At 45.4% G+C, this 15531-nt stretch overlaps 1 protein-coding gene across 2 annotated transcripts in view; it reads left to right on the forward strand.

Moving 5' to 3' along the window:
• Nucleotides 1-15531, forward strand: part of ABAT (4-aminobutyrate aminotransferase) — a 114083-nt gene that overhangs the window by 57307 nt on the left and 41245 nt on the right. For both annotated transcript variants that reach the window (XM_078344616.1, XM_002755878.7), the window contains exons 2-3: nucleotides 3298-3408; nucleotides 14385-14482. In XM_078344616.1, the coding sequence (XP_078200742.1) occupies nucleotides 3339-3408; nucleotides 14385-14482 (168 nt within the window). In that variant the 5' untranslated portion in view covers nucleotides 3298-3338. The remainder of the gene's footprint in view (nucleotides 1-3297; nucleotides 3409-14384; nucleotides 14483-15531) is intronic.

The raw sequence follows: 15531 nt of genomic DNA on the forward strand, positions 1-15531 counted from the left end.
GGATGGAATTTCTATCCACTGTGGGCCTGGGTAGAGTTGGGCAGCCCAAGCCAGGGCCACATAAGGAGGAGGCTGTGTCCCCAGGGTCTGTCACAGAGTAAGTTTCAAGTGTCACAACTCACAATACATCCATGCATTAGGCACAAGCCAGGACTCCTGAGCCAGGTATCTGTCAACCCCAGCGCTGGCTCCACCAGCAACTTGCTGTGTCCTGGGAAAGTTATATGGCTTCTTTGTTAAAAAATAAGTTGTTTTAATTTATTTACTGTCCAGAGTACTCATTAATTGTTTATTGATCGACAGAAACTATTTCTAATTTGTTTTTTTTTTTTGAGACAGAGCCTCACTCTATGGCCTAGGTTGGAGTGCAGTGGTGTGATCTCGCTGCCACCTCCGCCTCCCAGGTTCAGGCATTTCTTGTGCCTCGGCCTCCTGAGTAGCTGGGATTACAGGCTTGTGCCACCACAGCCGGCTAACTTTTGTATTTTTAGTAGAGACGGGGTTTTACCATGTTGGCCAGGCTGACCTCAAATTCCTGACCTCAAGTGATCCACTTGCCTTGGCCTCCCAAAATTCTGGGATTACAGGAGTAAGTCACTGCACCTGGCCCAGAAAAAAACAACTATTTCTTAGCCCACAATTTCATATTTCATAGTTCAGGAACACAGGTCAGTGATAAACTTCTAGGTAATTCAACCCAAAGAAATTCTTTATATTCCAAAACCACTTTGCACTCTGAACAATAGCCACTGTCCTCATCGCCTCTGCATGTACCTTCTGTCTTGGTTCAGCCGCAGCAGACTTACAGAGAGCTGCAACACTCAGGGACACAATGCCTGATCCAGCAATGTGAAATCACAGACGTTGGACCAGAAGGCCACACACCTGAGTTTTGTCAAAGCATTGGAAGCCGTGATAGTTGTCCTTGAGAGATTTGTCAACCTCAACAACAATGTCTTTTCGGGATCCCTTACTTTTTTTTAAATTGTGATTTTAAAAATCACCCACTTAACATAAAATGTACCTTCTTCACCATTTTAAGTATACAGTATGATAATATAAGCACTTTTGTTGTATAATGAAGCTCCAGAGCTTCTTCATCCTGCAAACTGAAACACTAAACACAGTAAAGAACATCCTTTTTCTTTGGCGGGGGGCGGGGGTTGGAGTCTTGTTCTGTCGCCCTGACTGGAGTGCAGCAATATGATCTTGGCTCACTGCAACCTTCACCTCCAGGGTTCAAGTGATTCTCCTACCTCACCCTCTCGAGTAGCTGGGATTACAAGCGTGTACCACAATGCCTGGGTAATTTTTATATTTTTGGTAGAGATGGGTTTCACCATGTTGGCCAGGCTGGTCTTGAACTCCTGATCTCAAGTGATCCACACACCTTGGCCTCCCAAAGTCTTGGAATTATAGGCATGAGCCACTGTGCCCATCCCCTCTTTCCATTTCTAAGAGGTTGACTACTTTAGATGCTTCATGTAACAGGAATCATGCAGTATCTGACCTTTTGAGACTGGCTTATTTCACTTAGCATGATGTCCTCCAGGCTCATCCATGTTGCAGCATATGACAGGATTTCCTCCTTTTTAAAGGCTGCATAATATTCCACTGTGTGCATATGCCATATTTTTTTCCCACTCATCTGTCAATGGACATCTAGGTTGCTTCCACCTCTTGGCTATTGTGAATAATGCTACAGTGAACATGGGTTGAAATACATCACTTCTGAGCCTCAGTTTCCTCATCTGTAAAATGGGGTTAATCATGCCTGCCCCATTGTTGCTGGCACATGAAGGAAGCCTGATAAATCATGCCCCTAGCATCTTTCACTTTTCCTTCAAAGCACTTCTCCCCACCATAATGATGTCCTTGTTTATATTATGATTCATTTCACTTTCTTTGTTCCTCTTGAGGATGTAAGTTCCATGCTTGCCTCATTCATCTCTGTATGTCTAGCCTGAGAAACAGTACTTGGTACAAAGTCAGCACTCAATGGAGTATTTGTTGTGAAATAAATAGATGGATTTTGATGGAGTGCTTGAGCTAAGAAGTGAGGTTTGCTGACTCTGGGGTCACACACATCTGAATTCTGCTTTCAGATCCACCACTTAACCTCTCTGTGCCTCAGTTTCCTCCTCTGTAAAAAGACCACAGAGCATGGTTGTACCTGTTAACAATAGTAGCAAATATATAAAGCGTTTTGTGCAGCATACGTCACACAGAAAGGACTGGGAAACAGGGTCTGTGAAGAGCAAGGACGCGTGAATGGTGCTCTCGTTGTTCTGAGATACAGTATTTGTTCTGAGATAAAAATACCGTTCATGTAAAAAATATGCACGCCAAATAACAAAACAGGTTTTTAGCAGAAAAATCTACGAACAGAAAGACGCACAGAAAACACATATAAATGGAGTTCTGGGGAGAGAGAACAGGGAGATGATAAAAGGAAACAGACAAACTGAAGGATAGGGGGTGCTCCAGGCTCCCAGTAAGAATAGCAACCAGGGCCGGGTACAGTGGTTCACACCTGTAAGGGCCAGGCCTGGTGCTTCACACATGCAATCCCAGCACTCTGGGAGGCCGAGGCAGGCAGATCATCTTAGGTCAAAAGTTCAAGACCAGCCTGGCCAACATAGTGAAACCTGGTCTCTACCAAAAAAATAAAAATACAAAAATACAAAAACTAGCCGGGCGTGGTGTAGTAGTCGCAGCTACTCAGGAGGCTGAGGTTGCAGTGAGCCAAGATCGAGCCATTGCCCTCTAGTCTGGGCAATAAAATAAGACTCCAGCTGAAAAAAAAACCACATGAATTAAAGTATGTATTAAGTATAAGTTTTGGGGATTTGTTTTGTTTTGTTTTTTTGAGACAGGATCTCACTCTGTCACCCAGGCAGGAGTACAGTGGCATGATTGTGGCTCACTGCAGTCTCAAATTCCTGGGCTCAAGCAATCCTCCTGCCTCAGCCTCCTGAGTAGCTGGGGCTATAGGTGTGCACCACCACACCCTACTGACTTTTAAAGTTTTTGTGAAGATGGGATCTTGCTATGCTGCCCAGGCTGGTCTGGAACTCCTGGCTTCAAGAGATCCTCAGTCTCCTAATGTGCTGAGATGACAGGTGTGAGCTACCTTGCCTGGCCTAATATATAAAGCACATGTTCAGTATAAAAGCCAAGGATTTGACAATGTTAGAAGAACCTTCTCCAATAGGTGGGAAGTGGTGGGCATGAGATCTTTGACCTGGAAGGGAGTAGTCTTCATGAGCCTAAACCTGCATTTTTGGTTTCTTTCAGGGTGGCAGCCCACAAAGGGTGTCCCTGTCCCTCACGGGGTCATGGCCTCCATGTTGCTCGCCCGGCGCCTGGCCTGCAGCTTCCAGCACAGCTACCGCCTGCTGGTGCCCGGTAAGCCCTGAGGGTCTTGACAAGAACTGATCCTAATGGAAGATATCATCCAGACTAGGGATTCCTGGGCTGGAAGAGCCCTTGGGGATAAAGGGACCAGCCAGTGAGTGTTTCTGCAGCTGTCCCACTGCATTAGTCTGTTCTCATGCTGCCAATAAAGACATAACCGAGACTGGTTAACTTATAAAGAAAAAGAGATTTAACAGTCAGTTTCACGTGACTGGGGAGGCCTCACAATCATGGCGAAGGTGAGGAGGAGCAAAGGCACGTCTTACATGGCAGCAGGCAAGAGAGTATGTGCAGGGGAACTGTTCTTTATGAAATCATCAGATCTTGTGAGTCTTATTCAATTGACTATCATGAGAGCAGCATGGAAAAGACCCACCCCCATGATTCAGTTACCTCCTACTGGATCACTTTCACGACGTGGGAATTATGGGAGCTACAATTCAAGATGAGATTTGAGTGAGGACACAGCCAAACCATATCACCCACTATCCATAAAACTATCACCATCGCCACCTCCTTTCCCTCTCCCATCTCTGCCATGTATATGATCCTGTCCCAAGTGCCTCAGTGGGATGGGACTGGAGCCACTCTGCCTGCAGCTAGGTGATGGCCTCCACTGCCAGATGGTTCCAGGCCATCTCTGCAGGGACCACTGGGGAAAACACACATCTGGGGTTGCTGCCAAGGAACACAGAAAGCCGTAAACATCTCTGAAATTGACCTAAAGGCCAATTGTGCTTCAAGGTCACTGGATCACTGGACAGGAGACACCATCTTAGGAATGTGTCACCCCCACTCCACCCCACACCCATGGCCACCTGCACTGGCTCCTTCTTCCTTCTGTTTGATCTCTTTGAGATCTCCCTCCCTCCCAATAGTCCCATGAGGAAGGCTCAAGTGAATCACATCTTACAGGTAAGAGAACTAAGGCTCAGAGAAGCAAACCCATTTGCCTAAGGTCACACAGCCACTTGCATGCACCTGTCTCTGGCTCCAATGCTGAGTACTCCTCCATGTGCCTCCGTGTGGTTCCGGGAGACAGTCCCCAGCAAGAGCCTCCCTTTGGATGCCCCGAGATGGGCCTCCCGCAGAGATATAAACTGCCTGGCTCGGGCCTGGCCATAACATAGGTTCAGAAAGACCAGTGAGCCTCCAGTCTGTCCCGAGCTCTCTCAGAGATCCTGTGCTTGTCATCGTGGTGTCCCTTGTTGTCAGGTGCTAGGAAAAAGGCTGATGCATGACCTGCTTATCTGGCACAGGATGGGAGTTAATGGAAGACCATGCTCTGTGTCCAAGGCAAGGAAGACCTCTTGGAAACACCAGAATGTGTCCAGACTTGCTGGCTCTAGCTGCAGCCTTTTCCCTATCTGTTTACTGACTGTATGTAAAGTAGAGCATGCTCTGTACCTTCAAAGGAAATGCCAGACCGCCACAGCTATAGACCATCTTCCTTTTCACCCCCCACATCCCTGAGCACATGCTTCTTTGTTTAAACCCTCAATCAGTAGTGTGTGGGGGTCTCCAGTGCTCGGGGCCTTCGCATCCTCCTACTCGCTCGGGCCCCCTGGGAGCCCACCTTTATGCACTCTTACTCTTGTCTCTTAATTTCTTTGTCTCCGCCCACCCTCGCTACTTTCTAGGTTGTGTCTGGACTGGATTCAACAGTCAGGCCTTGCCACCTTCTGAAGACAAACTGCTAGCCGTGTCCTTGGTCTGCATGTTGAATGCTGGTGTATATGTGCTGGGTGTGTTCGCCCCTCCTCAAGGAGTATTAGCAGGCTTTATTTTAAAATAAACATCTTGCCAGGTGCAGTGGCTCAGGCTTGTAGTCCCAGCACTTTGGGAGGCCAAGGCAGGTAGATCACCTGAGGTCAGGATCTACATGGTGAAACCTCGTCTCTACTAAAAATACAAAAATTAGCCAGGCGTGGTGGTGGATGCCTGTAATCCCAACTACTCGGGAGGCCGAGGCAGGAGAATCGCTTGAACTCAGGAAGTAGAGATGGCAGAGAGCTGAGATCACACCACTGTATTCCAGCCTGGGCAACAGAGTGAAACTCTGCCTCAAAAATATATAAATAAATAAACAAACATCTTATTTTTTAAATAATTTTAGATTTACAGAGAAGTTGCAAAGATATTACAGGGAGACCCTACATGGCCCTCATAGTTTCCTCCCTTGTTAATATCTTACATCACCAAGATGCAGTTAGTAATACTTAGAAACTAGCTGGCAGGGCGCAGTGGCTCACGCCTGTAAAGCCAACACTTTGGGAGGCCGAGGCAGGAGGATCACCTGAGGTCAGAAGTTCGAGACCAGCTGGTCCAACATGGTGAAACCCTGTCTCTACTAAAAATACAAAAAAATTAGCCTGGTGGGTGGTGGTGCCTGTAATCCCAGCTACTTGGGAGGCCGAGGCAGAAGAATCGCTTGAACCCAAAAGGGGAAGGTTGCAGTAAACTGAGATTGTGCCACTGTGCTATAGCCTGGGCGACAAAGCAAGATTCTGTATCACAAAAGAAAGGAAGGAAGGAAGGGAGGGAGGGAGGGAAGGAAAGAAGGAAAGGAGGGAGGGAAAAGGAAAGAAGGAAGAGACGGAGGGAGAGAGAGAGAAGGAAGGAAGGGAGGGAGGGAGGGAGAAAGAAGAAAGGAAGGGAAGAAAGAGAGAAAAAAAGAAGGAAGAAAGGAAGGAAAGAAAAAGAAAAGAAAGGGAGAAAAACACTGGCTGGGCACAGTGGCTCCCTCCTGTAATCCTAGCACTTTGAGAGGCTAAAGCAGAAGGGTCACTTGAGCCAAGGGGTTTGAAACCAGCCTGGGCAACATAGGGAGACCCTGTCTCTATGAGAACTACAAAACTTAGCTGGGCATGGTGACATGTGCCTGTAATCTCAGCTACTCGGGAGGCTGAAGCAGAAGGATTGATTGCTTGAGCCCGGGAGATTGAGACTGCAGTGAGCCATGATCACACCACAGCACTCCAGCCTGGGCAACCTTGTCTTAAAATAGTAATAATAGATAAATAAATTTTTAAAGACGCTAAGAAGGTGACCTTGGTACATTACCACTAACCAAACTCCAGACTTTTATTCAGCTACCACTCATTTTCCCCTTAATGTCTTTTTCGGCTCTAGGATCCAATCCAGGCACCCACATTGCATTGATTTGTCACATCTTCCATAGTCTCCTCTGGTCTGCCGTGGTTTCTCAGTCTTTTCCTTATTCTTCTTGACCTTGATAGTTTTGAGAAGTTATCAATGGCTTTGAGGTTTTTTTTTCTTTTTTTTTTTTTGAGATGCAGTCTCGCTCTGTCACCCAGGCTGGAGTGTTGCTGTGGTGTGATCTCGGCTCACTGAAACCTCCACCTCCCAGGTTCAAGCGATTCTCCTGCCTCAGCCTCCCAGGTAGTACAGGCATCCGCCACCATGCCTAGCTAATTTTTATATTTTTTGTGGCAACAGGGTTTAACCATGTTGGCCAGGCCGGTCACCAGCTTCTGACCTTAAGTGATCCGCCTATCTTGGTGTCCCAAAGTCTTGGGATTACAGGCATGAGCCACTGCACCCGACCAAGGTTTTGCTTTATTTATTTATAAGAGAAGCATATTAATGTTTACCCATAAGTATGTTAAACCAGAAATATGTAGGTATGGAGGGTTCCAGGTCAGAGAGAGAGTCTAGCACAGATGATCCATTCATTTCATAACGAAGACTGTTGAACACCTATTACGTGCCAAGTGCTGTGCTGAGTACTGAGGATGTGGCAGTGAATAAAGAGATGTGGCTCTTATGGAGCTCTAGCCTAGTGGCCTGTGTGGCACCGTCTTTAAAGGTCATTTTCAAGGACATCTGAGCCTTCCTAAGGAGACACCATGGGAAAAGCCCTAATCAAGATTCATATGATTAGGTTACCAGCTTCACCACGAATTGGCCAAGTGAGCCTAACCGATAGAACTTCTGCAAGCCTCAGTTTTCTCATCAGGAAAATGGGTCTAATAATAGTATCCTTCCTATTTCACAAATTTCTTGCATTAGAAGAAATGGTTCATATGAGCCAGGCACAATGGCTCACACCTATAATGCCAGCACTTTGAGAGGCTGAGGCAGGCAGATCACCTGAGGTCAGGAGTTCAGGACCAGCCTCGCCAACATGGTGAAACCCCATTTCTACTAAAAATACAAAAATTAGCTGGGCGTGGTGGCAGGCGCCTGTAATCCCAACTACTTGAGAGGCTGAGGCAGGAGAATTGCTTGAACCCAGGAGGTGGAAGTTGCTGTGAGCCGAGATTTCTCCACTGTACTGCAGCCTGGGTGACAGAGTAAGACTCCGTCTCAAAAAAAAAAAAAAAAAAGGTCCTATGAAAGCACTTCATTTGTATTTACAATAAGGTGGAAGTGTCCTAACTCCCATTTTACAAGTATGGAAATACAGGCACAATGCAAAAATATGTATATATATATAGAAATGGCTAAATCACAGAGTTCCTTACGTTTACCTGTTCTGCATTTTCTTGGCTGGAGTTTTGGCAGATGTGTGATTTAGAGAACAATAGTGAGATTTTGTCTTTTCTTTTGACTTAATTGATTTGGCATATCTACTAAACCAGAATATGTTTTTTTCAGAATGCTAAAGCACAATGTTGGCAAAGATACAGGAACATGTGCACTCTCATATACTGCTGTTTGGCAAGTAGCAACCAGGCGAAGGGTTAAAAAATGACAGGAATTACAGCTTACTTTTAACCCATTTAGCCCTCACCACCACTCCATAAGGTAAAAGAAACTCTAAATCAGAGAAATTAAGTAACTTACCAGAGCCACAGAGCTGGTGATTGGCTGAGCCAGGCTTCAAGCTAAGCCAGGTTGGCTCCAGGACCTGAGCCACTGTGTTAGTTATCTGCTGCCACGTAACAAATACCCCCAAATTTAGCATCTTGGGATCATGTTTATTATCTCACAGTTTCTGTGAGTTGGGAATCCCGGGGTGACTTAGCCAGATCCTCTGGCTCAAGGTCTGTCACGAGGGTGTAGCGAAGCTGTCAACTGGGGCTGTGGTCTCCTCTGACGGCTCTACTTGGTGGATGGAGGATTCACTTGCAGGCCCACTCACGGGGTTGTGGCTGGATTCAGTTCCTTGGGGGCTGTCAGCCAGAAGCAACTTTTAGTTCCTTGATGTGTGGACCTCTTCACAGAGCCATTCACAATGTGGCAACTGCCTCCTCAAAGCAACAGAGGGTGCCGAAAATGGAAGCCCCAGCCTGCTGCCACGCCCACAGTGTTTTCATGCTTCTCCATGGCGTCTCCACCCATCAGGTCACTGTGAAGTGATTAAACGTGATGATAGTTAACGATGTGAGATGACGTTCTCAATGGCATCATTTTATGCCCCCCCCAAATTAATAATCTTATGTCAGTAAATGGGATACAGAGAGTGGGAGATGACATCAAAATCATTATCGCTGGGTGGAAAATTAAATTTTCTTTTTCCATGTTACTTATTGGTATCTTCCTAAATGAGCATATTATCATAAAATAAGTGGGGTAGAGAGTTGCAGGGGCAGATACATTTTTTTTTTTTTAACAGAAAAGCAGAGCAAACAACTCCAGCTGGTTTTGACCTTCATTCCGGCGTGGCTTACGCACAGAACTTTCACCATTTGATAACATGACATTCATTTATTACTCTCAGTCTACAGATCAAAAGCACATTAAATATGTTTGCTGGCTGCTTTATAGTTTGGAGCTAAAAATGGACTCTGGCTTGGCATCACCATTGAGGACTGTGAGCCCCAGAGGGCTGGACTGGCTAGACCATTCGCCCACTGCATCTGGTCTTGTGTGTCAATAGCACACTCTTGCTTTCTGGGTGTGTTATTTTATTCATGAATGAAAATTCTTGATCCTTCAGTATTAATTCAAACTTGTTTTTTTTTTTGCATCTTTATGATCATGATCAACATTTGCCTTTGAGAGAAGTGTGTTGTTTCGCTGCGAATGTTTCACTCAAAGGCTAGCACTAGATGAAATCAAAGATGACGTCAGTTCCATTCACAGCTTCTAGGAAAGAGGTCGATGGGCAAATTTCCTGCTAACCATTTGACAGCTGTGTGATCTTGGGCAAATTAATTAACCTCTCTGAGCCCTCAGTGTCTTATTCTGTAATGTAACAATAATAACATTTACCTCGTAGGAGTTTGTGAGAATGAGATGAGGTAAGCCATGTAAATTGCTCAGGATAATTCCTGGTTCGTTCTCCCTAAGTGTTCAATACACACTTGAATCTGCTTGTGTGTCTTCATAGACAAGATCCAAGAAAAGGTTTACTAGTCCTTTTCATTTGTGTTATGTTCTCTTGTGGTACATGGCGTTATATGTCATCATTAAGAGACTATTCATTGTAATAGTATTTATTTTCCTCTTTTGAAAAAGCCAACATTTAGATTAGAAGGAAAAGCAAAAGTATTGAGATTGCAACAACCTGGGTTCCGATCCTGACTCTGCAACTCATTAGCTGTGTGACATTGGGACAGTCACTTAACCTCTCTGATCCTCATCTGTAAACTGTGAACAATATCTCTCTATATTGTTGTGTTTATTTGTGGATTACTTAAAGCAATAGGTGGGAGTTTGCCTAGGTAGGGCCAGCCTAGCATTTTAGTAAAGACTGAATGTGTTAACTTCCCCATTTCCCCCCTTTCTGATAGCACAGTTGCAGGCAAACTTATGGAAAACATAATAGGAACTGATACAGTTCTGGGAACAGACCCATCTACTTTGCGTCTGGTCCTCAGCGCTCCCAGTTGACTAGTTCTCGCCCTTTCTTTACCACCTCTCCCTGTCTTCCCCGCTCCTATTTCCCCATGGCCTTGACATTCTCATTATTGCAGCTCCACTTGATCCCACAATCTCTTGTTATTTCTCTCTGGATCCATTCAGCTGCGGCTCCCCCTGTGAACTGCTCCCATTCCCAGTATCTCCACACTCCAGTTCCCAAGAAATCTGGTTGCTACAATGCAATGTCAAGACACTTTCTGGAGAAAAGAAAGGAGAACGTGTGTGTCCTCATTTAAGAACAGCTTGCTAATTTCTGAGTTTTCATTTTCCCCCTTTGCTAGAAACAAAGCAAGATCTGCACCAGTGAAGACCTATTTTTATCAAAATATGCATCCCTGAAGAGCTAACTGGAATCAATGCTGTCCAGTAATCCTGAGTTCTGGCCAAGGAAAAATAAACAGTTTAGTGTAAAAAAGTAGGGCCAGGTGTGGTGGTTCACACCTGTAATCCCAGCACTTTGGGTGGCCAAGGTGGGTGGGAAAACCCCTTCTTTGCCAAAAATGCAAACAATTAGCCAGGCATGGTGGTGCATGCCTGTGGTCCCAGCTACTCAGGGGGCTAAGGTAAGAGGATTGCTCAAAACCGGGATGCAGAGGTTGCAGTGAGCAGAGATTGCACCACTGCACTCCAGCCTGGGCAACAGAGTGAGACCCTGTCTCAAAAAAAAAAAAAAAAAAAGTAACGAGGCAAAGTGGTATGTGCCTATAGTCCTAGCTGTGTGGTAGGCTAAGGCAGGAGGATCGCTTGACCCCAGGAGTTCAAAGCCAGGCTGGGCAACATAGCGAGACCTCATTTCTTTAAAAAAAAAATCATACATTTTTATAATTATAAAATTTATTTATAAAATTATAGTTATATCATATGACCTTTAACTCTCTTCTAATGGAATACTCTTTAGGAATTCCCTTTTTCAGATCAAAGAGAAGAAAATAAAGGCTCGTTTTTTCATCTTCATATAAGTATAGTGCTGTATTTTAACTGTACTTTTTGTTCAAAAGACAGCATGATGTTATGTAATTAATTCAGAAATCTTCTTTGATAACCAAAGCAATTATGGAAGATTAAGAGTGAATTTAAATATGTTTCCAAATCTCACAGCTTTGTATAGTTCAACAGGCTATATGAGCATGCGCGCGTGTGTGTGTGTGTGTGTGTGTGTATGTTACAGGAGATTTGGGCACATTTCTTAACTTCTCTGAGCTTTACAGTCCCCTCTTGTTTAATGGAAACAGTTAAATATATATTATATGTATATATATAAATTTATATATATTATGTAATTTGTATGAAGTGTCCACTGATTCCCCAGTTTGGTACAATTATGGCAGCCCCCATAAGAGGAACTGACATTTCCCAAACACCAAATAGTACCAGGAAGGTGAAAGATCAATAGTAACACTAGAGGGATTTCTAGGGGTTACTGATAGGAAACCCCTACACACTTGTCTTGGAGTCACCACACCTGTCTTTCACTCAGGGCTCAGCAAGCCTTGGGCTTGAGCTACCCTTTGTGTTTCAGCAACAAGTGGCGCTAAAAACATTTGTGGGACAGGAACCCAGACACCCTCTGTAGATTATTTATACATTATGTGGAAAATGTGAAATGCGTTTCAAAGAAATGATGCGTGATCATGTATTAGTCTGTTCTCGAATTGCTACAAAAAAAATACCTAGGATTGGGTACGTTTTAAAGAAAAAAGCGTTCAGTTGGCTCATGGTTCTGCAGGCTGTACGGGAAGCATGATGCTGGCATCTGCTCAGCTTCTGGGTAGGCCTCAGGAAACTTCCAATCATGGTGGAAGGCAAAGAGAGAGCAAGGTGTCTCATGGTGGGAATAGGAGCAGGAGAGGAAGCAGGAGGAGCCACACTTTTTTTTTTTTTTGAGACGGAGTCTTGCTTTGTCACCCAGTGTGAAGTGCAATGGCACAATCTCAGCTCACTGCAACCTCTGCCTCCCAGGTTCAAGTGATTCTCATACCTCAGCCTCCCAAGTAACTGGGACTACAGGTGTGCACTACCATGCCCAGCTAATTTTTGTATTTTTGGTAGAGATGGGATTTCACTAGTTGTCCAGACTGGTCTTGAACTCCTGACCTCAGGTGATCCACCTGCCTCAACCTCTCAAAGTGCTGGAATTACAAGCGTGAGCCACTGCACCCAGCCAGCCAGCCACAAACTTTTAAGCAACCAGATCTCAGCCAGGCGCAGTGGCTCACACCTGTAATCCCAGCACTTTGGGAGGCTGAGGTGGATAGATCACTTGAGGTCAGGAGTTCAAAACCAGCCTGGCCAACATGGTGAAACCCTGTGTGTACTAAAAATATAAAAATTAGCCGGGCGTGGTGGCAGGCACCTGTAATCCCAGCTACTTGGGAGGCTGAGGTGCAAGAATCACTTGAACCTGGGAGGCGGAGGTTGCAGTGAGCTGAGATCATGTCACTGCACTCCAGCCTGGGCAACAAAGTGCCATTCCGTCTCAAAAAAAAAAAAAATTAAAATTAAAAATAAACAACTAGATCTCATGAGAACTCACTGCCTCCACAATAACACAAAGGGGTATGGATGATGTTATGCCATGTCCCCATAATCCAGTCACCTCCCGCAAGGCCCCACCTCCAGCATTAGGGATTAGATTTCAACATGAGATTTGGGCGGGAATATAGATCCCAACCATGTCAGACCAAAACTTTATTTTTGAAACAGAAACCATGTATTAAATGGGACCATCTGAATTTAGAAATGTGATGATTCCTTCCTAGGTAATTTTGACTGGCATGGCTGGGTATGGGTGGGTGTTCCTGGCCTCTGGTGGGTAGAGGCCGGGGATGCTGCTAAGCATTCTATAATACACTGGACAGCCCCCAATGACAGCGGATTATCCAGCCCAAAATGGTAATTTTGTCAAGGTTGAGAAACTTTGGGCTATATACATTTGGATGTAGGTTACATTTTTACAAAATTTGGATAATTTTTAGAATCTGACCTTTCTCCTGCTAATACCATGGGCATCTTTCCATGTTCATGAATATTCAAAATGTCAACATCAAAACAGTGGGTGCATAAGATGGCATGAAATGGTTGACTATGCCACATTGTACTTAGCTGACTTCTGGTGCTGGACATTTAGGTCGTTCATTGTTTTTTCTGTTTGTTGAGACAGGGTCTCACTCTATTGCCCAGGCTGAAGTGCAGTGCTGCAATCACAGCTCACTGCAGCCTCAGCCTCCCAGGCTGAAGCAGTCCTCCCACCTCAGACTCCCAAGTAGATGGAAGTAAAGCTACCACCATGCCCAGCTTTTTTTTTTTTTTTTTTTTTTTTGTAGAGATGGGATTTCACCATGTTACCCAAACTGGTTGTGAACTTCTGAGCTCAAGGGATCCACCCACCTTGGCCCCCCAGAGTGCTGTGATTACAGGCATGGGTGACTACATCTGGCCCTCTTTGCTGTTCTTATAGACAATACTATAACGAATACTCTTTACCTCTATCTTTGTACTGGTCCCATTATTTTCTTAGGATGAATCGTAGAAAATGAGATTTCTCAGTTGAAAGCAACAGAAAGCTGGCATCAGGTCAGGCATGATGGCTCACACCTGTAATCCCAGCAACTTGGGAGGTGACGGCAGGTGGATTGCTTTAGCCCAGGAGTTTGAAGCCAGGCTGGGCAACATGGCGAAACCCCATCTCTACTAAAATTATAAAAAGTAGCCAGGCATGGTGGTTGCATGCCTGTAATCCCAGCTACTCAGAAGGCTAAGGCAGGAGGATCACCTGATCCTTGGGAGGTCAGTGATGGGGCCACTGCACTCCAGCCTGGGCAATGGAGAACACCCTGTCTCAATCAAAAAATCAATAAAAAGAAAGCTGGCATCAGCTTGTACTCACGCCAGGAAAACAGGGGCATGCCTATTTGTCTACGACTTTGTTGACACTGGGTTTTCCCATTTTTAAAATCTGCAGGGTCCTTGTGGTGCCCCAGTTGGTCTGTCCACTGTGCCCCACAGTGTTCTGGGGTGGTCTGGCTGGGATGGGGCTAAGGTCCTGGCACTACCTCTGTTAAGTACATCAGGCATTTGTCAGGGCAGAATCCTCATGATCTCTGCTGTCACCTTCTCATTGTCTTTGTTTCCTCCAGGATCCAGACACATTAGCCAAGCTGCAGCCAAAGTCGACGTCGAATTTGATTATGATGGGCCTTTGATGAAGACGGAAGTCCCAGGGCCTCGATCTCGGGTGAGTTGAGCACACCTGAGCGGGGTATTTTGGAAAAGGGAGAAAGGGGCTAAGAAGTAAGAACACAGCTAAGCTTAGGGACTTGTATTAATTGTCAGCTGCTTTCAGAGAGTTCACCACCAGAGAGGAGAGATACTCAATTAGGCCATTTTGCCATAAGAAGCCAAAGAAGGACTGGGCACCTTGGCTCACGCCGGTAATCCCAGCACTCTGGGAGGTCGAGGCAGGTGGATTACTTGAGGTCAGGAGTTCAAGACCAGCCTGGCTAACATGGTGAAACCCTGTCCCTACTCAAAATGCAAAAGTTAGCCAGGAGTGGTGGTGGGTACCTACTACTAGTAGTAGTCCCAGCTACTCCAGAGGCTGAGGCAAGGGAATTGCTTGAATCCAGGAGGCAGAAGTTGCAGTGAACCAAGATGGTGCCACTGCACTCCAACCTGGGTGACAAAGGTCCTTGCGGTGCCTTAAGTCCAGAGTCAAGGGCTACAATATCCAGCCATGGATCAGGACTCCATGTTAAAAAAAAAAAAAAAAAAAAGAGAAGCCAAAAAAGAAGTATCACAGAGGAGGATGTATCCATTGTCTGTTACCACACTAATGCTGCATAACAAACAGCCACAAGAACCTCAGTATCTTAGAGCATCCAATTGCTCGTGCATTTAAGGTTAATTGGGAGTTGGGTAGGCAGCTTTGTTGGGCTCACCTCCATGCTTGGGAGATGGCTGGCTATCGGTCGATCTAGGTTAGGCATGGTCTGAATCACTGCAGTGATTTGGTTCTGCTCCCTGTGTCTGTCATCCTCCAGAAGGCTAGACAGGGCTTCTCCTCATGGCGATGGCAAAGGTGTCCAAAAGCAAGAGGAGCATGCCATAGTTTTTGTTTGTTTGTTTGTTTGTTTTTGAGACAGAGTCTTCCTCTATTGCCAGACTGGAGTACAGTGGTGCGATCTCAGCTCGCTGCAACAGCCACCTCCCGGGTTCAAGCAATTCTACTTCCTCAGCCTCCCAAGTAGCTTAGATTACAGACATGCACCACCACACCCAGCTAAT

This window comes from Callithrix jacchus, chromosome 12 (assembly GCF_049354715.1).
Source record: "Callithrix jacchus isolate 240 chromosome 12, calJac240_pri, whole genome shotgun sequence".
NCBI lineage: Eukaryota > Metazoa > Chordata > Mammalia > Primates > Cebidae > Callithrix > Callithrix jacchus.